We start from the raw sequence: 24,240 nt of genomic DNA, 5'->3' as shown, positions 1-24,240 counted from the left end.
TTTCCCCTGCACTAGTTTTGACAACATAACCTTCTTGTACATATCCCTTCTGATACATACCCCATCTATGTACATTCCTGACTCTTCCTCCCCACCCCACAAGAAATGAAAGAAATGCAGTGTTTAACGCATCATACAGACTGAGAACATGGATCCATGTCTATATTAAGGCATAAAATTAGTAGTATTTATTGTTCAATGGAGCAAACTGCTATGAAGTGCAAGGAACGGGTCTTTTTACAGATGCCATGTGAATCATAACTTTGATATTTCCTGATGTGTATTTAAAACTCCAGCCTCCAAACAGCATAGAGTATTTCTGAATAACATTACCATGTGTGCATACAACATGTGCATGCAAACTATGCATCCACTCACTGTTAAATAGCAGGATTGCTACAGCAGCTGTCTGAGTTGCAGGCCCCTCTCTCAAGAAGTCAGACTGCTCCTCTCCAGCCAGATGCCAACTGTCAGCCAGCCAGGGCATGTGCTGCTGCTGTCTACATACATATCCAAACATGGCCAAGTTGTCACCACATTAGTCAGGTCTGTTAGAATGGCCATGTGCTGGCATCACAGACACACTACATAGGGGTGGGAAGGCCTGAAAAGTCTGGCAGAAGCATCTGGTGGAAGAGGGACAACAATGCCATGACTTGCTGAGTGGCACATGGATCGCAATGCTGCCCGAAAGAAGAGATTTTTATTGAGAAAAAGGAATGAGTAACTTCTGTACACTTTTCAGAGTCCACAGCATTGGGTATGTTGTTCTATACAAACCTCACTCTACTAAACTGCAGTGGACTGTTCTTGCTTCTTTCATTCCTACTAATTTTTGATAGCCAGAAGGGTTGCTACACAGATTTGAAATACCTTGTATGCTACGTTCACTGCAACTTTTGAAATACAAATCCGTACATAACAGAAAGACTCAATAACCTTGCAGTTGGCTTCTGAACTTGTCTCTGGTGAAGACTGCCTGCTCTTCTCCACCAAAATACCCTAACACTTATTCTCCCTGACCTGCTTCTTTCCCAGAGGAGATGGCTACTTTAGCCCTGGTGGTCAGAAGCAGAGCTAGTACCTTCCATCTCTTTTCTTCTGCAGTCTGACCTAATCCTTCTTTGCCAATAAACCTCAAACTTTTTTAAAAAAAGGCCTTTTTACAATGCAAAACCAACTGTAGGAATCCTGAAGTAAATCCATTCCTATTCCTGAAAGCCTTTAGCACCAGAACTGATACTGAACTAAATTTTCAGCAGAAATCATGTGGGAAGGGCCTAAATTAATAGTCAGCTACTATGGACTTTTTATACCTGCCCTGTAAACCTTGAAAGACTTAAAGAAAGCCAAAATACAGTAGCAGCCATAGTTGTTTCACACATTTACTAGACCCTAAAAGATTTTTTTATGAGGCAGAAACTTCCCCTATCCCCAAGCCCCTAATGTTATTACAAGCTGACTTCCATAAAGTATTTTTCACGAAATCATGCAACCTTCCCAGGCTCCAGACTGGCATGGCAATGGGCTGTTCTCATTCACGGCCTCCTAGAACATGCAAGATTCCTAGCTTTCAAATTACAAGTCACAGGCTTGGTCAGACAGAAAGCCCATTAGGAAAGCTGCACACAAGATCCTCACATGCAAAGCCACCAGAGTTTGTTGGCTGTGTGGTTCAAAAGCTTATATCACCCTGCCTAAAAACACTCTGACAAAAAGAAGGAGAACCAGTTAGAGAAGAAAATCAAAGCCTGAGAAGCTGCAAATAACAGTAGAGAGAAATAAGTCAGCTAATTTTAAGTAAGAGTCACAGCCTTCAAACCTTCCCACAAAAGACTTATCACTTGAGCTGTTTACTGCAGATCAGAAAGCCTAACACTGGATGGCCTTTGATGGTTCTTTTGTTTCTAAAACATACTCTTTTGCAGGTGATTCATAACAAGACAAATTCTCAAAGGGAGCCCAGCTATACTGTGGGAACTCTTAGTTTCCAAAACAGAAGAGAAGGCAGGATCACTAACAAGTTCAAAGTGTTCTTTCAAAACACTAAATCTCATATGCCTCTAAATTAGCAGACAGTTTTATTCAAGCCCTTTGTTTACAGTTTCAGCAAACCTAGAAGGGAGTCAACATACAAGTAATTCAGCGGTCAGGAGAATGCAGAGGACAAGGACTCTCTGAAAGTAAATATTTAGAGTAATGTGCTATCTTCACAGAAGCACAGAATAGTTGGGGCTGGCAGGAACTTCTGGAGATAATCCTGTCCAACCCCCCTGCTCAAAGCAGGGTCAGCTAAAGCAGGTTGCTCAGGGCCAGGTCTAGTTAGTTCTGAGTATCTCCAAAGATAGAGACGCTACACCACCCTGGGGAACCTGTTCAAGTCTCTGACCATCCTCACAGTAAGGAGTGTGGAGTTTCTTCCGCTCAAAAAGGGCTTTCCTTTGTGCCCATTGATTCACTGCTACTGACTCAGTTCTATTTGATGCCTGCTGTCACCAAGGGGTATGACATCACTCATGTCAGCAGTGACATACAAGGCTACTGACCCATCTACAAGAATGGATGAATGGAGCACAGCTACATCATCAAAGGAAGTCACTGTTCAATGGAACAGGAAAGCTGCATGAGTTCCCTAATTACAGGCCGGGCAGGATCAACCTGATCAATGTTTACCACTCCGCAGTGCGCTCACTGCATATAATTGTGTGAAATTGTATTACTCAGTCTACTGCATCCCTCAGGAGGAGGAAGGAAGGAAAAGGGGCCCAAGGCAAGAGATTTGTATCACCCAAAGTCTATGTATTGATACACAGGAGTGAGAGTGGATCACTATCAGTGGTTTCTGACCAATCAATTTTTCTTCTTTAAAAGCATGACAAATAACAACAAAAAAAGACCTCTGTTCATTAGTCCCACCTGCAACATCAGATGAATCCACTGAGTATGCTGTGAGAGAAATAACACGTTTCCCAAATCATCTTCACCACTGGCCACAGCATATTGCCACCCATACTGCTCATTACTGATCCAGAACCTGGATTCCCTGTTTGCAGTAGTTTGGTTCCTCAAGTCTCTTCAGCAATCAAACACCTGGCTATACTAATTGTGAATGCAACCATTACCAGCTGTTTTTCACGTTGACTGAGGGGATGCCTATCAGACAGAGGTAAGAAATCTACCAGTCATCACCCCCTCCAGTGTTTGGAGCAGACTCACAGCTTCTGTTCTTGGGAAGACACTAGCAAAAAGCTCTTTAGCTACTTCAGTAGTTAGCAGAGTGGGTATTTCAGTGCTAGCTTTTAGGAGCTCCCTTTCATGACAATATATCTTTACGGCTTTTTGTTGTTGAGATTCTGAATCCATGCAAACTACTCCACTGTTTAGTACAACTTGACAGATTGGGCAAAATGAGCTGTCTCAGCAACAAAGGATACCCTTTCCAGTGTTTAATATCCCTTTAAAAAAATTCCCTGGAGACAGAGAAGCCAACTGATCTTTAATTTTAGACCAGGGATATGCAAGGACATCAAAAAGAAGTGTTACTTACTAATAGCCCCTGTGTAGGTTGGCTGTGTAAGGTCTTTTGGCACCTTCCTGTAGATGTCAAACCTGAAAGAGGAAAAGCAACAGCCATAAAACAGGTGGAACGTGTCAATACATTTCATGTCCCCACAGGGATGAATGCTGCTGAAGTTTTTCCATCCAGCTTTCCAACAACGTTTTTTTCACTTTGCAGAAGGATATGAGAAGGAAAAACAAAACAAAAAAATCCTTTTTCTTTTGTAGAATTATGTAACTGCGCTCCTTCTTGGCTCCAATTTCCAAAGCCTTCTTTCTGCCTCCCTCCGCCTTGCTGTCACGGATCTGTGTAATCTGAACTGTGAGAGGCGCCAGGAAAGAAGTCATGCTGGACAAGTTTATAGACCACCTTAAAAGGAAAAGAATACTCTACAGACTCCTGAATAAAGAGGCCTAGCAAGAAAACAGTGAGAGACAACCTATATTGCCCTTTTTTGTTTGTATCCTGCAATAGCCATAAATTGACAATACCATAGTCAGAAATCAAGGTATTGAGACCTACCCTTGGACACTGGATACACAAGAGAAATTAACCCAAAAAGTTTGCTACTCCCTCAGCAAAATCTAGTTTAATATTAGACTGTTGTTTTGATTCAGTCATATCTTTTAATATCCATATGGCTCAGCTCTGCTATTTTAAACTCTCCATGGTTAAACTTTCACTGCCCTTATGATGTTAGCTGTATTATTTCCTACAACCTTGTGTTCCTGCATGTCCAGCTGTAATGCAGTTCTGACATCAGTTCTTCCACCACTCAATAAAAATTAATGCATTAAAAACATACACACACCCTAAAGAAGGAAGTGACTGGTTCTCCCCCCAAATGGATTTTTTTTATATATACCATGAGTGGGTGAGATTTGATGGTTTTTCCAGCCCTGGAGAGGCATGAGAGATACCGGCTTCCAAATTCCTATTCTATACTGCACCAAGATGAAATACCCCCATGGTTATTCAGAAGTAAATATTAGCAAACACCAAATATTACACTGAGAGTTTAAAAACTAGATCATCTTTCTTTTCTTCGCTCTTCATCTGTTGAGATCACTCACAACTTGGAAGCACTCTGGGTGAATAAAACAGCATTTGCCTTGCTTGAGATTAGAAGGACATTGTTGCTGTGTTTCATTCAGGAGTTGAAGCTGGAGGAAGGAAGGGTAGGAGAGGGAAGGAGAGTGTGTATAAAGAGAGTTCACCTGCCCAGCTCAAGTCCTGAATATGCTACGTAATCACTTAACTGTTCCAACAACCCACTGTGAGACACTTGACAGAGCATGCTGCACAGGATATGCATTGGAGCGATATGTTTTTATGACTCTATTCACTGCCATCTCCCAAACAGATTAGTAATATTCCTGAACCAAACAGTCCATTTATGGCTCTCCAGCTGCCCAGAGAACATCTGGAAAGTGGTGTTTACATTCTTTCCACATACACCAAAGCAACAGCAGCAGCAGATGGTAAAACGACCCAGAGTAGCTGATGACATCATGGTCTCTCAGGCAGAGGAAGTAGTTGATCGTTCCTGCTCACAGCCCATTAAACACTGAAAGCTGGCGTCGTCTCGCCAAAGTCACAATAATAGATCAACAAGGCTAAAAAAGCTGAGAAAGAAAGAAAAGAAAGAAAAGAAAGAAAAGAAAGAAAAGAAAGAAAAGAAAGAAAAGAAAGAAAAGAAAGAAAAGAAAGAAAAAGAAAAGAAAGAAAAGAAAGAAAAGAAAGAAAAGAAAGAAAAGAAAGAAAGAAAAGAAAGGAAGGAAGGAAAGGAAGGAAAGAAAAGAAAGGAAGGAAGGAAAGGAAGGAAAGAAAGGAAAGAAAAGAAAGAAAGAAAGAAAGAAAGAAAGAAAGAAAGAAAGAAAGAAAGAAAGAAAGAAAGAAAGAAAGAAAGAAAGAAAGAAAGAAAGAAAGAAAGAAAGAAAGAAAGAAAGAAAGAAAGAAAGAAAGAAAGAAAGAGAGGGAGTGCAAATGAACACGCAAGAACTGCTGAGTTTGAGTGAACAATTAGAAATAGGAAATAGCTCTATGCTGGATTCAGTAAAAACAGCAGCATGTGGATACTATAAAAGGAAATTTGTTCTTACAATGAGAAATATTTACTAGTATTAAAATGATGACCCATCACAGGATTAGAAAAATAAAAATCTATTTTTTTAAATAACTCAGTGGAAAGTGGATGTCATGGCAGGGTCCCCTCCTCTCAGACTGCCATTTTAATCACGTAACACCCAAACCCCACAAATTAAGTTTTACATGGCATAACTAAGCTAGGATTAGGCAAAGACACTACAGAAAGCAATCAATGGCTTCCAGCCACATTTATTGCCTGGCTTTAGGCACTTAAAAGGCAGTCCACCCTCTCTGTGTTATTCTGCTTCCCATCTCTTCTACCAAATTGTTACATTCCCTCTCTCTTCTACTACCATGACACATCTAAAAAGTGCTTTAAGCAAGTCTCCAGATATGATTTGCCTGGAGTTTTGAGAACTCTTGGGTCTACACTTACAGGCTCAAGCCTCCCTGCAAGCACAGTACAGCACGTTCACAACAGTTGTCACAGGAGGCCCATAACGCCCTTTAAGGATCTCTTAACATATGAGCACAGTGAGCATACACAGCTTGCTAGGCAAAGAACATCAGGCAAACAGCACGCCAGCCTTGAACTTACTGTTGAGAGGCACATAAAAGAAGAGTACAGAACAACCGAGGAGAACTGCATAAAGCTTTAACAGCATTGTTTTGTAGAATGAACACATTTTTAGATAGGACAGACACTAAGGAATAACACAGAATCAAGAATGGACAACGTATACAAAAGAGGTAACGAGAGCAGACTGGATGGTAGGGAGGAAGGAGGAAAGCTCAGCTGAGATCTTAAGGATGAATACAGAAGCTGGAAAGATGACACCCAGAACCTGACTCAAGCAGCAGAAGGGAAGGTAAGCAGGGGAGGTGGATTTAAGCTTGCAGAAGGATGCTGAAATTATCAAAACAATTAACATTAACAGGGAGGTAATGGAATGATACAGGTTTGGAATAAGAGACAAACAATGTTGGCTAGCTTTTGCTCACTCACACGTGATACTAATAAGTCTAAGGGACTACCAAACCAAAAGAAAAAGGACTGGGTACATTCGTGTATCCTGGCAGAATGTTCATCTGCTTGGAAAATACATGGTCTGGATTAGGAGGGTTTACACTTCAGTAAAGGAAAAATACTCTTCAGGGTACCAGGCATCTTCCTATAAAGCATCTGCTACTGGCCACAGCTTGAGAAAGTAATTTATTTAGCCTGATCCAGGACAGTGAGAACAATACCTGGGTTTATGCATTCAGAGAAGGGCAAGTTGGAAGCCAAAAAGGATAGCAAGATATCAAACTTTGAAGAGATTGATGAAGATGCTGGTGTGGCTAGGGAACAGATCTATCTTGTTAACTCTGATTTAAACTCTGAGTTAAAAGAAGATAAAAATTGCATAGGATTTAATGGCAGCTTGAAAAGTATATTTGTGAGACAGAAGAGATGAGAACCCAGCAGTAAGTAGAGGATGGAACCCTAAAGAAGGCCTCATTAATTACATATAATTCTAACAAATAAGTAAATCAAGTAAACTTCTCAAACAAATCCATGAAATTGACAGGAGCTATTGTAACAGGAGACCCTAAGCCCCAAGAAATCAGAGCTTTGTGAAAGCCATACCTCCTATCAGACCTAAGGGTTAAAAATCTGATTAACTTCTGGACTCCACTAGACGAACCCTTCTCCTTTTGCCACTGGCGAAGCCTACGTCAGAGCTCAAAGCAACTTCAGGGGATCACTTACACGTCTTGGGAAGAAAAAAGAATGAGGATTAGACACCACAGAACATTTGTAACATATAAGGGAGGAGGCCACGGAGTTGTATGCATGGTAAAGGGGAACAGGTTTTACTTGCCCTCAGGTCAGATGTTCCTGCAAACACCTGCAGTAAAAATTCCAATAAGACTCCAGGTTCCTGAAACATTGGTCACTTGGAAGATTATTTGTACCCCGGGAACAGAGAGGAACTTCGTGACCTATATATTGCAAAAGCTGCCTTACAGATTTCTGACACTGGCACATTCAAAGCAGTGGAAGATATTACTAATGCTGGAAGAAGACTGGATGTTCAGAAAGGTTATACCAGCCAGCTCATATCACAGCAAGACGCACTGTACTGTACTGTGAATATCGACTTTGATAGTCTTGTAGTCATATCCAAAATGACCATGAGAAACCAGGGTGTAGATTTACAGCATGTTCACTGCCTCACAGTACCTGCTAAGTGAGCTCTCTCAACCTGCAGTACTGTGCAGCAGTTTACCCTGCTTTCACACAAGGGATACATTACTTTATGCTTACAAAGTACACGCATGTACAGTTTCCACAGGATGACCAGCATGTTATTTATATCTAGCTTTTGGCAACTTTCTTCCTTTGCTCAGGAAGGCAAAACTTGTAAGGCAAAGTAATATCTTTGAGTCAATCAACTGACATAGCTGCAGAGTGGAAACAACAAACTTTTTGCTAGGACAGCTCTTCCTCCAGGTCATACATATCCTCAATCCCGTCAGTGGCAGGGAAGAATACTGAAAGGATCAGGAAAACTCATCTGATTAACACATGGCTCAGAAGCTGATGCCATCGGTGGAATTGGTTTTTTTGATCATGGGGAGGTTTACATGGCACCGGGCCTGCCGGCAGCAGATGGAGTTTAGCTATCTCAAAGGGGGAAAAGGACTCTCGCTCTGAGCTGGCAGGGCTCATCAAGAGGGCTTTAAGCTAGGTTTGAAGGGGGAAGGGGATATAACCAGGTTCACGAGAGAGGAGCCAAGAGGTGGTATGCCAGGGCTGGGGGTGAAATTGATAGCCAGGCTCAAGTGCATCTACACCAATGCATGCAGCATGGGCAACAAACAGGAGGAGCTGGAAGCCATTGTGCAGCAGGATAGCTAGGACTTTGTCACCATCATAGAAACACGGTGGGATGACTCATGACTGGAGTGCAGCAATGGACGGCTGTAAGCTCTTCACAAGGGATAGGCAAGGAAGGAGAGGCAGTGGGGTGGCTCTGTATGTTAGGGAGTGTTTCAGTTGTGATAATAAGGTTGGGTGCTTATGGGTAAGGGTGAGGGAGAAGGCCAACAAGGCAGATACCCTGCTGAGAGTCTGTTATAGACCACCCAACCAGGATGAAGAGCTAGATGAAGCGTTCTCCAAGAGGGCAGCAGAAGTCTCAAAATCGCTAGCCCTTGGTCTCGTGGGGGTCTTCAACTTACCAGATGTCTGCTGGAAATACAACACAGCAGAGAGGAAACAGTCTAGGAGGCTCCTGGAGTGTGTGAAAGATAACTTCCTGGCACAGCTGGGAAGTGAGCCTACCAGAGGAGGTGCCTCGCTTGACCTGCTGTTTACAAACAGAGACGGCCTGGTGGGAGATGTGGCGGTCCTGCTGACCGCCTTGGGCTTAGCGACCATGAAATGATAAGAGTTCTCAGTTCTTGGTGAAATAAAGAGTGGGGTCAGCAAAACCACTACCACAGACTTCTGGAGGGCAGACTTTGGCCTGTTCAGGACACTGGTTGGGAGAGTCGCTTGGGAGACAGTCCTGAAGAGCAAAGGAGTCCAGGAAGGCTGGGCATTCTTCAAGAAGGAATTCTTAAAGACACAGGAGCAGGCTGTCCCCATGTGCTATAAGATGAACTGGTGGGGAAAATGTCTGACTGGGCTGAATGGGGAGCTTTTGCTGGGACTAAGGAAAAAAAGAAGAGTCTATGACTTTTGAAAGAAGGGGCAGGCAACTCAAGAAGAGTACAGGGATCTCATTAGATCATGCAGAGGGAAAATTATAAAGGCAAAAGCCCAGCTAGAACTCAACCTGGCCACTGTTGTAAGAGATAACAAAAATGTTTTTACAAATAGATTAAAAACAAAAAGAGAGCCAAGGAGAATCTCCATCATTTATTTGATGAGGGGAGGAACATTGCCACCAAGGATGAGGAAAAGGCCAAGGTATTTAATGCCTTCTTTGCCTCAGTCTTTAATAGTCAGACCAGTTACCCCCAGGGCATTCAGTGCCCTGAGCTGGAAGACAGGGACAGAGAGAAAACTAACGCCCCCCATAATCCAGGAGGAAGTAGTTTATGATGTGCTGTGTCACCTGGACACTCACAAGTCTAATGGGCCAGATGGCTGGCGGAGGAGGTTGCCAAGCCACTCTCCATCGCCAGCAGTCCTGGTTAACAGGGGAGGTCTCAGACGACTGGAGGCTTGCTGATGTGATGCCCATCTACAAGAAGGGCTGGAAGGAAGATCCGTGTAACTACAGGCCAGTCAGCCTGACCTCGGTACCAGGGAAGGTTATGGAGAGGTTCATCTTGAGTGAGCTCACCAGCCAAGTGTGAGACAACCAGGAGATCAGGCCCAGCCAGCATGGGTTCATGAAAGGCAGGTCCTGCCTGACCAACCTGATCTCCTTCTACGACCAGGTGACCCACCTGGTAGATGAGGGAAAGGCTGTGGATGTTGTCCACCTGGACTTTAGCAAAGCCTTTGACACTGTCTCCCACAGCATTCTCCTAGAGAAGCTGGCGGCTCATGGCTTGGATGGGTGTACTCTTTGCTAGATGAAAAAATGGCTGGATGGCCAAGCCCAGAGAGTTGTGGTGAACAGAGCTACATCCAGTTGGTGGCTGGTCACAAGTAGGGTTCCCCAGGGCTCAGTGCTTGGGCCAGTCTTGTTTAATATCTTTATCAATTATCTGGATGAGGGGACTGAGTGCACCCTCATTAAGTTAGCAGATGACACTAAATTGGGCAGGAGTGTTGATCTGGTTGAGGGTAGGAAGGCTCTGCAGAGAGATCTGAACAGGCTTGATTGATGGGCCAAGGTCAACTGTATGAGGTTTAACAAGGCCAACTGCCAGGTCTTGCACTTAGGTCACAACAACCCCATGCAATGTCACAGGCTTAGGGAAGAGTGGCTGGAGAGCTGCCCGGCGGAGAGGGACGCAGGGGTGCTGGTTGACAGCCGGCTGAACATGAGCTAGCAGTGTGCCCAGGTGGCCATGGCGGCCAGCAGCGTCCTGGCTTGCATCAGGCATAGTGTGGCCAGCAGGGGTAGGGCAGTGATCGTGCCCCTGTGCTCGGCACTGGTGAGGCCGCACCTCAAATACTGTGTTCAGTTTTGGGCCCCTCAGGAGAAGGAGGACACTGAGGTGCTGGAGCGTGTCCAGAGAAGGGCAACGAATCTGGGGAAGGGTCTGGAGAACAAGTCTCATGACGAGCGGCTGAGGGAGCTGGGGTTGTTTAGCCTGGAGAAGAGGAGGCTGAGGGGAGGCCTTATCGCTCTCTACAACTACCTGAAGGGAGGTTGTAGCGAGGTGGGGGTCGGTCTCTTCTCCCAAGTCACAGGTGATAGGGCAAGAGGAAATGGCCTCAAGCTGCATCAGGGGAGGTTTAGATTGGATATTAGAAATAATTTCTTTGCTTGAAGAGTGGTCAGGCACTGGACCAGGCTGCCCAGAGAGGTGGTGGAGTCACCATCCCTGGAGGTGTTCAAAACACGTGTAGTCGTGGCACTTGGGGACAGGGTTTCAGAGGCACGGTGGTGTTGGGTTGACGGTTGGACTTGATGATCCTAGAGGTCTTTTCCAACCTTAGTGATTCTATGATTCTATAAAGGGAGGGCTGGACCTTGCAATACCAGAATACAAGGCCAGAAGATTGAATAGGTTGTCATCAGAATAACAAAGCAATTTCCTGACACATCTAGTGTATCTATTATCTTTTCTTTCAATGGAGAGCATGGTTGCAAACAAAGAAATACAGAAAGGCTGTTCAGCAATGTCAGAATTTCGCAGGAACCAGCATTCATACCTAACATCAGGGAATGCTACAGTACTTTTTTCTCAATCCAGTGTTGAAAGGACATAACCAAAAACTTTCTCACCTCCTGACAGGAATGTCAACAGGCTGGTCAAACAGCACTGTAAAGCAGCACAGCACAAGGATCATTCTTAAGTAGGTTCTAACAGAGAATTCACAAACATTAGCATGACTAAGTGAGGTCTGAGGCAGAACTCCGACTGTCTGATGGACCGGTGTACAACAGTCTTCTCAGAAACATAGAAATTACACGTTTGGTCTCATCTTATTGCAGTTGTACAAGTGGACAGCAAGGTATAATTGCAGATGGGGGCACCCCAATGGAGCCGAACAAAAGGATGGCAGATTTCAAGTGCCAGTAAGTATTAGATGGACTTCAAAAGCTATATCTAGACTAATATGGGCTGTTGCTATTCAAATATTTTTTTTCTTCAGATAGAAGTATATAATAGAATCACAGAATGGTTTGGGCTGGAAGGGACCTTTAGAGGTCACCTAGTCCAACCCTGCTGCGGTAAGCATGGACATCTTTAGATCAGGTTGCTCAGAGCCCCGTCCAATCTGACCTTAAATGTTTCTAGGGATGGGGCCTCCACTACCTCTCTGGGCACCCTGTTCCAGTGTTTCACCATGCTCATTGTAAAAAAATTTCCTCCTTATATCCTGTCTAAATCTACCTTCCTTTAGTTTAAAACCATTACCCTTGTCATGTCAGTCAAGTCAAGTATACGCTCTTCGTGTTCACTTTTCAGGATCTCCTAGAGCCACAGAAAGCACCAAAGTGTTTAACAAGCCACAGGCAGATGCAGTAGTGCTCATGTACAAGGCTGGCTACACAAAGGCAATGGTAGGTCAAACCCATCAGAACAAAGCAAGTTGACATCATCACAACATCAGCCCTGGGCTGATTCCTGACTTTCCTTTCAAACCTATCTGGTTGACAGCGCAAGATGGGGACAGGGAGGGCAGAATATGTCTACCCAAACACTGTGGTTTTTTTCTAGAGTAGATAGATACTTCAAATGCCTGCCCTGAGAATGGGGATGAGCTCGTTCCCTCAGCAGGAGCTGCCAGGCTGTGTTTTATATATACCTGAACAGTTTCAAGTCTGGATCTGAAATACTTCAGGAAATGAAGTAATAAATACATTAATTCACTAAGATTACCACCTCTCTGGACAGAAAAATCCTCTCTGACATCTTTGGAGTCTGAAAAGAGCTTCAATAAAACAGTACAGTAACAGCTCTGTAAGATGCTGTTAACTTTTTCATGAGCAAGAAGCAAAGAACTTGAGGTGATTAAAAAAGTATTTGTAAGTATAGCTAACTAGATGGTGGTTGATTTTGAATGTCTTGTAGCAAAGGGAAACTCTGACACCTAAAGGAGTTTGTATCGGAGAAGGAAGAACACTAATTCCTCCTTCAGTTTACAGCACTTGTTTTAACCCTCAATTGTGCTCACCCCTGCCTGGGACAACCAAAGGAGCAATGCACTGGCCATGTCACCTATGGCAGACATTCAGAGCACAGCTTATAAATCTCCCTGTACTACTGACTCATTGTGTGGAGTCACTACAAAGAGACAGCAGATGCTTTAGCTCTGCCTGTGGAGCAATGAAACACAACTATGGAGCGAGCAGCAGTGGGATGTTTTCATGAACCCTCCTGCAAGGTCTGTTTTTACTGATTTAACTAAGAGGGGCAAGCGAAAGATTGTTCTGCAGCTCTTAGATTGTATTTTGGATTCCAGTTATTCAAGAAGCCAAGCATAAGTGCAACACAGTCACATGTGGCACTTGGTTACAGAACAGAATTCAGGCTCCGTAAGTCAGCAGCAAACATTAATTTTCATCCTTTTCCACTCCTCAGATGTTTCAGAAATTTAGCTTTAACACTAACAGGCAGGGGAAAAACGGTTTTGTTCTTCAGGCAGATTATGTTTTTCCCCAGAAGAACTGAATATTTAAACGGTAGGCTTTTTTTTTTATTTTAAGCATACTGGCTCTATCATAGGCATTTCTGCAGCACGTACTGAAAGGAGATGGTGTTAGGACACATGATCATTCTTTACAGCAAATTACATTTCTGATGTCAAAGATTATATTAAAAAAATCAGTATTATGGCTGACATTCCACCTTTAGCAGGTCAATGGTAGCGTAAATACATCATGTGATCTTGTCTTTTCAGCAAGGGTCCATGGCTGTGATTCACACAGAAGAATGTGGGTGTTGAAACAATGCTTGATTCTCTACCTCGCATATTAACCAGCTTTTAGAAGTGGCATCTATTTTTCAGCAGATACAACATTTGAAGTTGAGGTCACTAATTCCCGGTGACATTACTCACTATCAGTAATGAGTCTAGTGCACAGTGAACAATGACCTTAATTTTATTACACATGAATAGCTTTGAGATCTCTTTGAAAGAAGTGATGGCCTGGTGCTACTGAACCAATTTGCTTCATTAACAAGTAATTCTACTTGAAGTGACTTGCAGGTATGTTTTAACAGCAGAAAAGTAACTTCACTATTAAGTTAACCACATAACTGAAAATTTTACAGCAGATTTGACTGAACTAGACAACAGGGGGATTATCGAGTACAGATACAAAAAGTTAACTTTGAAAACACTGTAAAGATTATGTTGCTACTGCAATAAGAAATTTGAAGAACTGCAGAGCCAGTATATTCCAACATGCTGCATTTTGGAGAGTCAGTGCTGAACAAGTGCTCATTCATTATGAGAAGGGAGCAACATCTCCATTATAATCTGTCAGATACCATAACGTCTCTCAAAGGGATGAAAAAAGCCATGGGGGAGATGTCTGTAGGGTTTCCAAGATACAGGTGAAAACCCAGATAAAAAAAAAGCCAACTGGTGAAGCCTTGCAGCCTGAGTTGTCCCAAAGGGCTTTTAGGGTCAGCAAAAACTCCTTCCCTAATTGCTTCCTTCTTGAGAAACACGACTACTCTGAAAAACAGAGGGGCTGCAGACTGAAAAAAGGAAAGGCAAGGCACCTTTGACACATACACAGAGGGACAGGTTGCTTGTCTGATGAAATGAGGAATAATATACCTTCCCAAGCTGAGTTGGCTACCTGGATCAACAAAAGCCCTTGGTCAAACATCATCTCAAGTTAAAATCACAGCACAAAGGAGCAAAGAAGTAATAAACCCTGTCTTCAGTGGCAGTCAGCACTTCAGTGGGAGGCTGTGGGGCATCGATATGAGCTGTATCATTCAGATTTCTGTTGAGATTCTCTCTTCTCACATAATATTTAATTATCTGCAGTACAGGTTAATTCACTCCCAAGATAGCTGTGTAAGTCAGAAAGCAGGAGTAAGTCGTGTCTTTTCAGAACCTTTTCAAAAGCAAGATTGTATCACGCTAAAGCCACTGATCCTTTCATACACCAAGAAAGCAAGCTCTAAAACCTGGCACACCAGCTAACACTGAATTTGTAGGCCAAGCTCTCTGCTCTACAAAGAGAAACAAGATTAGGCTGGCCATTTAAGAATCATTTCATGCAAGAAATGTTTCCTTGCCACTGCACAGAGGAATACAAGCCGGTTAAAGCAGTTTTCAAAACTTGTTTCCCCTTGTGCTTCTACCTGTGTGCTGGTAATGCCCTTACTCAGTTTAACAGCAAGTAGCACAGCTCCTGCAAACTGGAGATCTATTCAAGTGCAACATTGCTGCTGTTTTTTTACATTTGTCAGGTCCTTCTTGCAAACCAAAGAAAAGTGAATTAGAGTATGGCTGCAGGCCTCAAATATCAAGAATCCACGACAGCTTGATGTCAGTATTTCTCCACACACATGCCAGTTCCCGACTAATGTAACAAAGAGCTTGCCTGTTCCTTACAAAGTCCATTCATTACACACTCACCAGTAAATGGGGTTGTAACATGGAGGAATTTCTACCATTACACACTGTACTTGCCATGTTCAAGAAATATAAGAACACAGAGGTATCCCAGGCAGAGTAGACATCTTAAGAAACTCAAAAAGAGGAAGAAAAACAAAAGGTACTTTTTGGCAAAAGAAGGTAAAACACTATTTGTTAATTATACTGGGTTTCTTTTTCAGCTGAATAGAAAAACCGCTGCACAGTGCATTTCTAGGAACATATGTTCATTCAAAACAGCAACCCCAGACTGCTTTTGATGAAAACTACATGCACTGTGGAAGGCAAAGAGGAGGAGAGCTGCCAAACAAAACCTTGGACAGTCAAACCTTTGCCAGCATCCATTTCATCTTCCATAAAAGTCATCTTGAGGCAGTTCTGTCTGATAATAGGTTAGAAAACATCTAGTGTCTTCTCTTCTTTGAGAGTATCTACCATTTAGACATTATAAATAAATTAAATTTTAGGCTACATCCTTCTGAATTAGTCCAGACTCTTTATTACTTCATGTAGACACCAGTGAATCCAGCCAACTAACAACGTCTATTCAGCTACCATTGAAGAGACGAATCATCCTTAACTTTGAGAAGGATTAATTTTCCCTGGAGACAAGGATATAACCTTGGGATTTGTCACTCTACATACTTTTTTTCTTCCTCTTACCATTTTGTATCTGCCTCCTCGATCACTTCTGTTATATTGCTGTATTACAGACATATGACTCAGAGATGGTTGGTTCAGTCACCTTTATTTAGTTCCCCACAGGAACTATAGATCTGATGCAGAGACAGACGACCAGCTCTTCCCACAAGATTTGTATAGCTGTATCTATTTTTAAATTTGTTGTTTCATTACAGAAGAGGTGCATTAGCAGTTCAGGAAACCAACGCTGGTGTGAAATGGGGAGAAGAGAATGAGCAACCTCAACCCCACTTCAGGAAACATGTTTAAGTGCACATGAAATGAGCTGGAACAATGGCTCTGAAGAGTCTTCAACCAGTCTGCAGTATGGGCTACCACACAACTTACTTTCCTCTTATTACTTATTACTGCTGCTACCACCTCTGGATGAAGCATCCCTAGAGACAACAGAAGAATTTACAGACTATGAATCATTCACTACCTGCTGCTACGGAGGCTCTTAGCAGAGACACCACTTATAGTTGAGAATCCAGCAATTCACTTTGCATAAAATGCTTTATAATTTATAAGGAGGATACGGGAAGCAGGAAGAAACTCAGTCATGATAAATGTAAGTTGGATTAGGTCCATCTGACATTGAGACACGACTGTGCACAAATGGATTCCATTTTCTCTCTCCAGGAAACTTTAGCAGAGGTCAGTGTTACAAAGGAGAGATCAGAATTTAGTCACCCCATCTGTCTCAGAAGCTTCCTTCTGCCCCCCAAAATCAATGTAGCTTGGAGGCAGAAGGGAGGAAAAAAAGAGAAAAAAAAAAAAAAAGAGGCCATACTGGATATCTTCTATGTGAATTCATGGAATCAAAAGGAAGCTATGGAGAGACTGTTGTCAGAGCAAGATCATTCAGGCTGGAGACTAATGGCAGAAGGTTAACACCCTTCCAGGAGTACCCACTGGTATTTCTAGAGAAACCTTCCCACCAAAGGCATGCTGGTTTATGTCAAGGAGCATTTGTATCTTTGTAATCTGCTGACTGCTCAGGCAAAGAGATGTCCATCACCTAACCAAAGCTTAAGAATCAGAAGTACAAAGTGCATAAGAGAAAGCCTGCCTTCCCAACAGCTCAAGGTACCTCAGGGTTTGTGTTCACCAAAGTGTTTTAGAGGTTTCAGGAGCCAACTTGGCAAAAGAGCTGGCTTACAGAAAGCACCCACTGAAACACCCAGTAACTGGCACTCCCCATCTGCTTCCCCATACTCCACAACACAAATATGAAGTAAAACAGAATCTCAGGCTGTAGCTACTAGTCTAAGAAGGGAAGAAATTGCTGCCCCAGGACTTTATCTCTTGGTGCTTCTTTGAGACAGACATTAAAAACAAACAAAAAAAAAGATTACCAGGTGCTAGAAAAACTAAGAGCAACTAGGAAAGCATACAGAATACTCCAATGCTACTAGAACAAAAGATTTTAAACAAAAAAAATCAAATCACTTAACTAAGAGCTTAAAAAAAGTTGTTTAATAGGCAGCAACTGTTCCTCTGTTTCCTTGGGTCATTGCTCTCAAATAATGACTTTGGGACAACTCATCCCTGCTTTATAAACAAAAGCTGCCTTTGAATGCTGGGCAGTAGGAGCAGGCCAACCACACCAACTGAACAGCACAAGCCATCAGGCACTCAGCTGTAGGTAGTCACTGCAGTAGCTTTTAACCTCTTCAGAGGCCATTTAACTCTAAATAAAAACAAGCAGGCTTATAAACACACCCTCATGCCACCAAACGCAGACAGGTACCTCTAACACAAAGTGTACCTTTCTGGCTTTGTTCCTTCTTATGAAGCACATCAGACACTCGCAGTAAGATCTTTAAAATCAAAGCTGTTACTTTTGTATAATGGAGAAATCTAAAAACACCAATTTAGTTTTCAGTGCAACTGTTCAAGCTGAGGGAAATGTAAAAGTAGAAGAAACACCACAGCTGAGTCAGGTTTGTACACATAGTCCTCTTTTGATTAACAAAAGACCATCTACTAAAAAAATAAAAATAAAACCCCAGGCACCTGTTTGAAGTTGTTGGGGGGACTTTTATTGTTCACAGTTGTTAAAACCATACCTAGAACTACTGTGACCAGGACCAGAGAGAAAAAAGATTAACCTCTTCACTTGTTAAATTGATTTTTTTCAACAGTGTAATAGCAAGCTGACTCCTTGGGTATGCAGAGATGGCCTGAAAGACCAGTTACTCCATTCCATGTGCCTAATGACAGAATATTTCAAATAATATTCAAATTTTGATTATTTGAAATATTCAAAGAATATTTCAAATAATCAAAACAGCTAGTATCTGGGACAATTATAATGGGACAAATGGGGCAAGACTGCCTACTGTCTAGTGACCCAGAGAGGGGCTGGACACCTGCAGACTCCCCCAGGAGAGAGAAGAGGAACGAGCAGATGGCTGGACAGATGACACAGGGCACTACTCAGCAATTTTGTGGGCTGGATTATGTACCCAAGATGCTCAAAAGCTGCTACAAAAAGAAGTCAGACCTGGTCTCACTAGCAGTTCAGAGCAAGTCCCTAAAATAGGAAAGCATGGCCTTGAGAAAAGGTGCAACCCCTGAATAAGAGAGCTGGAAATCTCTGAACAACAGAGACAGGGAAGCTATCTGAAGTGCCATGTTCCCTCCAAAGTAATGTCAGAACACAGGAGGGTCTCCTTCTCTCAGGGACACTGGAAAGATCTTTAAAATCAAATTACAAGACTTAGAAAGTAGAAGCTCTGTCAGACGGGTTATTTTGTTTTGTTTTTAATCGGGGAAACATCAAGAACAGCGTGTATTTTTAAGTAAAACCTCTCTTACTTTACTCTAAAAAAGCAGCAACTCCCTATGCATTTTCAGCTTCCTGTGGTTCTCACTGTACCTGTTCTGGACAAAAATCCAGAACTTTGTTCCACAGATCTAATGAAGAAAGAATTTCTACATACAGGTAAATTCATTCTAAAACAGTCCAAAGAAAGCAGAGGTGCCTTATTCTAACGCCTTCCTCTATAGATGTATAGGAAGCACTAATTTTTCTATTTTTATGGAGAAATATTAGTTGCAGATTTCATTCTGAAATCCTTTCTTTAGATCATGCTGCTTTTCTTCCCATCCAAAGGCAAGCATGTGCTTTGACAACTCTGCAGGAACGCTTAGCTCCTACACAATCCAGCAAGACAAAAAGTAATAACCCTTCTTCCAAAGTACATTGTAACTATCACCCTGTTTTACAGAGTGGGAAAACAATGGCAAGAAGTCAGCAGCAGGGGAAGAAAATAGGAACTACTGACTCTGAGTGGTTCATTTTGCGACTGTTAATTCTTTGTTTAAACGAAATTTCTATGTTTCCAGTCTGACAGCAGATGAGAACACAAAGTGCAGAGTGCAGCTCAGGACAGCTTCTGGGACAGCCATGCTGTGATCCTGCAGATGGGATGCAGCAGTGGGAGCCAACAGACCTGAATTCTGTTCCGCTCCCAGCACTGATTCACTGTGTAATTTCTGTTCCAATCAATTAAATCTTAGATCTTCAGTGTCTTCATTTTGTAGAGTGACACCTGGTGAGATTTGCCCACTTCTCATCAAGCATGTTGAAATCAGCAATTGAAAAACTCTGCAGAAATATGAAGGATTTCTGATCAAAGTTCCAACTTCTTTGAAGGTCTGTACGAGGAAAGCTCCAGGAAGATGTGCTTATGAAAACAAACTGGATGCATACTGTAAGAGCTAAGCCTTGGGTCAAGAACAGGGTTGTGCCTAGAGTGCATCTTGAACAACAATCACAATGCCGATCATGAACAATCTTCATCAGGAATGGTTTTGTGAACTGGGACACAAACTTCCAAGCATGTGGAAAATAAAATGTGTGATCCTGTTAATCTAAGTTTCACACAGAAAGGAAACACTAAATATACAGCTACCAAAGCTTGGCCCTGAAAGGGAGTTCGAGATGCAAATAAAGACTCAAAGCAAGATTAATAAGCCGATACTTGTAAATACCAAGCACTTATTAACATATTTCATTAGATTAACACCTGCGTAACAACAGATAATATACAAACATCATTAAGTAATCAGCTAGTCCCCGTTTACACACAATAGGGTATTAACACACATACTGCAGAAGTTGAGCTTTAATGGACAAACTCTCAAGGCTTCAAAATTACACTGTAAACTGTTTAATCCTGAACTACTGTGAGCAAGATCTGATATGCGAAGAGCCAGACAAGGAGGTGCAGGGGCTAATGTGGTCTTAAACTAGTTTATCTGTATTGCAAGCAGGTGAACGTTGCAATTTTCAAATTCTGTATGACTGACTCTTCACTCACAACATCACACCAGTTTTCAAAGCATGATCCTCCAAATAATATTTTGACCTGCTGACTCTCCACACTTTTAAGCCCAGGAGTGAAATGCAGGAATAGGTTTCCTTGCCAGCCAGCTCCTCCCTCTTAATTCTAGTTCCAAGAACATAATGAAACTAACAGAGGAAGTTTCTGAAACAAGGAGTGCTGAGAAAAAGAAAACAAGGTTAACCAGGAGGACTGTCTTTAATTACATAATCCAGCCTTTAGGTAACCGGACATTTAGGGAAAGGGGCTGAGAGAACATGGGAGGCATCAGCCTCTGCAGCATTATGTCATCTGGTCTGCTAGTTACTTCGCAGGTACAGGATCTGCATAGGGAAAAAAACCACAGAACAAACCCATTTATATCTAGGATAAAAGACTATGAATCCCCACAACACTCAGAGAAGGAGGGCACAAAAAATGAACACATTCTGCTCCCATTTAAATTTATTTCTTTCCAAGAAAGGAGCTAGTTCTGTTTTCTCTCTTCTGCCAGTCTCTCTGACTCCATTGTGCTGTCCTGCATAACACCTTTTTGTCAACCATGTTCTAAATTTTGTGCTCTTCTTTCAGTGCATAAGAAGTTAGTTCTCTATTGCTCAGCAATACACAGCAATTGTCATTGCTGAAATACACCAAAAGTGCAAACTATTTCAGGTGGCACTGAAGAATGGAGAAGTGGTACACCATGATTCTTTTCCATATAAAATGTTAGGCTCAAACATATTTCAAAGGTAATTAGGATAAGGAAAGTATTTACAATCTCAAATACTCAATTGTGGAGTCTTGCCAGCAAGCATTTTATTTCTTTTTAGGCAGTGAAGCAGGTGTCCAAATGAAGGATGGAAGAGAAATGTATTTTTAATAAAGTGAGCAAATTACACTCTGCTTCATCAAAACAGGAGAAAGCTGTCATGAAGAAAAAATGTCCAAGTAAGGGGACTGGTATTTAAAGGGATCCAGCCCTTCACTAAAGTGTAAGCAAGGGCGATTCTACTTCTGAGTGGTAATAACATATTCTGGAGATCAGAAAGACAGAATGAAGGCAGAGAGAATGGGGAACAGGATTAAACGTATATGGCTGCTCCCCAAACTAAATTGTTCAGATACTTGAATGTCATAAGTAGACCATAACCCTTCCTGTCACGGAGCCTTCATCCACCTTAAGCTCAGAGGTTCTTAATGTTGCAGCTCCCAGCACATCCCAGTGCCTCCCACCAACCACATCCCCCAGACACTCCCTCCAGCACCGTCCCTCACCCATTCCCTCCTTTGTGAGACCACCAGTCCTGAAGATCTCTCCCTTTCCCAATTTGAGATCTGCCAAGCTCAGGGATCCTCTACCTCCTGCCATGTTCCTCCAGCTCACTGCTCACAGCTTCTGGTTCCCAGTATTGCCAGTGCTACTGGTGCCAGAAGCCAACTCCCCAGCCCTCCCCACAAACCCAAAGTCCTGATCTCTAGCAGACACTTAACAAAATTCCAGCTTGGACTGTTATTTCCAAGAAATTACCTACACACAACTCTGAGCAAAACCAGGACACAGCTATGGAAAAAACAGAGTTTGTACCATAGCCTTTCCCACAGCTTCTAGGAAGCACAAAACATTAAGACTGTTGCTGCCTTGTACTGCTGAACACACTGAAACAAGATCTCGTAAGATTAATTTAGCATCAGAACCGTGTAAATTTTATTTGTGGATGCTGCTTTCTCAAAGGTTTAAGTCCCAGCTGCACTAGAACAGCACACAAATCAGAGATTTGTACAAAACAGCATGAACAAATATAACATCTAGAGAAGAAAAAAAGAAAAGAGGAGGTTGTGTGAAGAAAATAGCTCCATCTTCATAAGGCTTCCCTCAAAAGCACACAGGCCAATCCAAACCCTACTGCATGACAGAGAGATTTCTCCATATCAGTAAGGGAAACCCCTAGACAACTGCTAGGCTCACCATCTCATGCTGGACCAGGCCAAGAAAACCACTCCAAGGAAAAACTGTTCAGCCGCGGCTCTGCAAAGTGGGTGAACACAGTAAGGTTCCCTTAACATGGATCAGTAGCTGAGGCTCAGAAAGGGATTGCTACTTGCATGAAGCTGAAAAGAGCTAAGAATAGCAGAACCCTGACTTGAGGGAGTAGACAATGGCATTCGCTGCTGTATACACACACAACAATTCCTCCTCCTCCAAAGCAATTTCTGTAGGACAAAAGCCATTCTTAATACATAAGATTTAGGGGCAGAAGACACACCCTCTCCCAGAGCATCTAGCAGGGATTCAAATATATTGTACTTTTTCAGTATCTAACCTAATAATATCAATAAACCTGCAGTGAACAGCTCAGGTTCTCCTATTTATATTCCAATCTAAGGAGACAAGAATTTCCGTATGTGCTTCTACAACTCAGTCCTAATTTTTAGTTGCATATAACTGTATTACTTACAAGCAAGTACAACTCAAATGTATCATATGGCTTCCAAGTGAAGTTCCTGGCTTTGGCTCAGTTTCTAAGAAACATCCGTATTGATGCTACCCCGCTACAAAAATGTGACGGATAAAGGCCCAAGACAGAGCTGCAACTTGTAGTTGGGGACCAGGTTTACCAGTGTTTGTTAGTCCAGATATAACTTTTTATAATGCAGCAGCCAGATTCAGATTTCAGTTCAGCAGGGTCACATTTGATCTAGAGTGACACGGAATCCAAGCAAGGCTCTGAGATTTCACCTCTATCAGAAAACAAAAAGTCGTATTTACATCACTGGTTGTACTGGTGTTTTAGTAAGCAACCTTGCTTTATTCACAGCACACAGTGGTCTGCAGAAATGGACAGCAATTAGGAAGGCAAATGATCTGCCTTAAGAGTATGACTGTTAAATAAATACTAAGCAACCACGACTGCCTGAAATCCTGTTAGTAGTAATACATGCCTGTTTCTATTAACATAGCATTTTGAATACTTTTCTATTAAATGCCAATCTTTCTAGCTTCTCTGGATTAAGCTATCTACATCTCATTTGGAAACATCCTTAAGAACCAAAAAAAAAAAAAAGCAAACATCCAAACACATGCAATTCAAATGCAGCCAGTCACACTGTCTATCTAATTGCAGTTCCTATTTGTGTGTGTGTGTTCTCCCATGATTGCTACTATAATACTCCAACATTTCAGTATGAGGAAGATTTTGTAGTTTGTGGCAACATTGTGGTTAATGATTTTTTGGCAGAACAAGTTTTCCATTTTGGGGGCAGCTGGCTCAGTACAGGAATACCTAGACAACACTTCAGAGCTTGTTCTTGGGTAGAAGACAAAAACCCCAGATGATTCTACTATTGCTTCTTTCACTGCAAGACTATTCCTTTCTCACCACCTCCACCATTTGAATTACATGCCTAAAAAATACACATGCACACTTCAAAATACAAGTTCAACAACTTCCACAGCTTCTCACTCCACGCTGGTGATGTTGCTTCAACTCTATTTACAGTGTGATTCAGTCATTTTCACATCAATGATCTATGATGGCATGAAGAAAGCATCTGTGTCACCAACAAGTGAACAAAGGAGGACAGTTAAAATTCAGAAGGAACAATACAAAACTTTCCTACAAAGCCAGACCTTAGTACTTCTGTACTTACTCAGGGAAAGTTTTCTACTCCAACAATACTTTAAGAGAAATAATGCATTAGGAAGACTTAGGAAGAAATATTTACACACATGCACACTATGTATAATCAGTTATTTGTGGCAGAAACATCAACAGACACTGTCTGTATAACTTTGCTTGCCCATCTGAATGCTATGACTGCAGAATAATTTCTCA

At 42.2% G+C, this 24,240-nt stretch overlaps 1 protein-coding gene across 1 annotated transcript in view; it reads right to left on the bottom strand.

Annotated features, from left to right (window-relative positions):
- Positions 1-24,240, bottom strand: part of ERGIC1 (endoplasmic reticulum-golgi intermediate compartment 1) — a 65,743-nt gene that overhangs the window by 35,688 nt on the left and 5,815 nt on the right. Inside the window, exon 2 of the mRNA XM_075102428.1 lies at positions 3,548-3,609. Within this exon, the coding sequence (XP_074958529.1) occupies positions 3,548-3,609 (62 nt within the window). The remainder of the gene's footprint in view (positions 1-3,547; positions 3,610-24,240) is intronic.

The sequence above is a fragment of the Phalacrocorax aristotelis genome, chromosome 8, assembly GCF_949628215.1.
Source record: "Phalacrocorax aristotelis chromosome 8, bGulAri2.1, whole genome shotgun sequence".
Classification (NCBI taxonomy): domain Eukaryota; kingdom Metazoa; phylum Chordata; class Aves; order Suliformes; family Phalacrocoracidae; genus Phalacrocorax; species Phalacrocorax aristotelis.
Note: the sequence above shows the minus strand (reverse complement) of the source record. Positions and strands in the feature narration are given on the sequence as shown.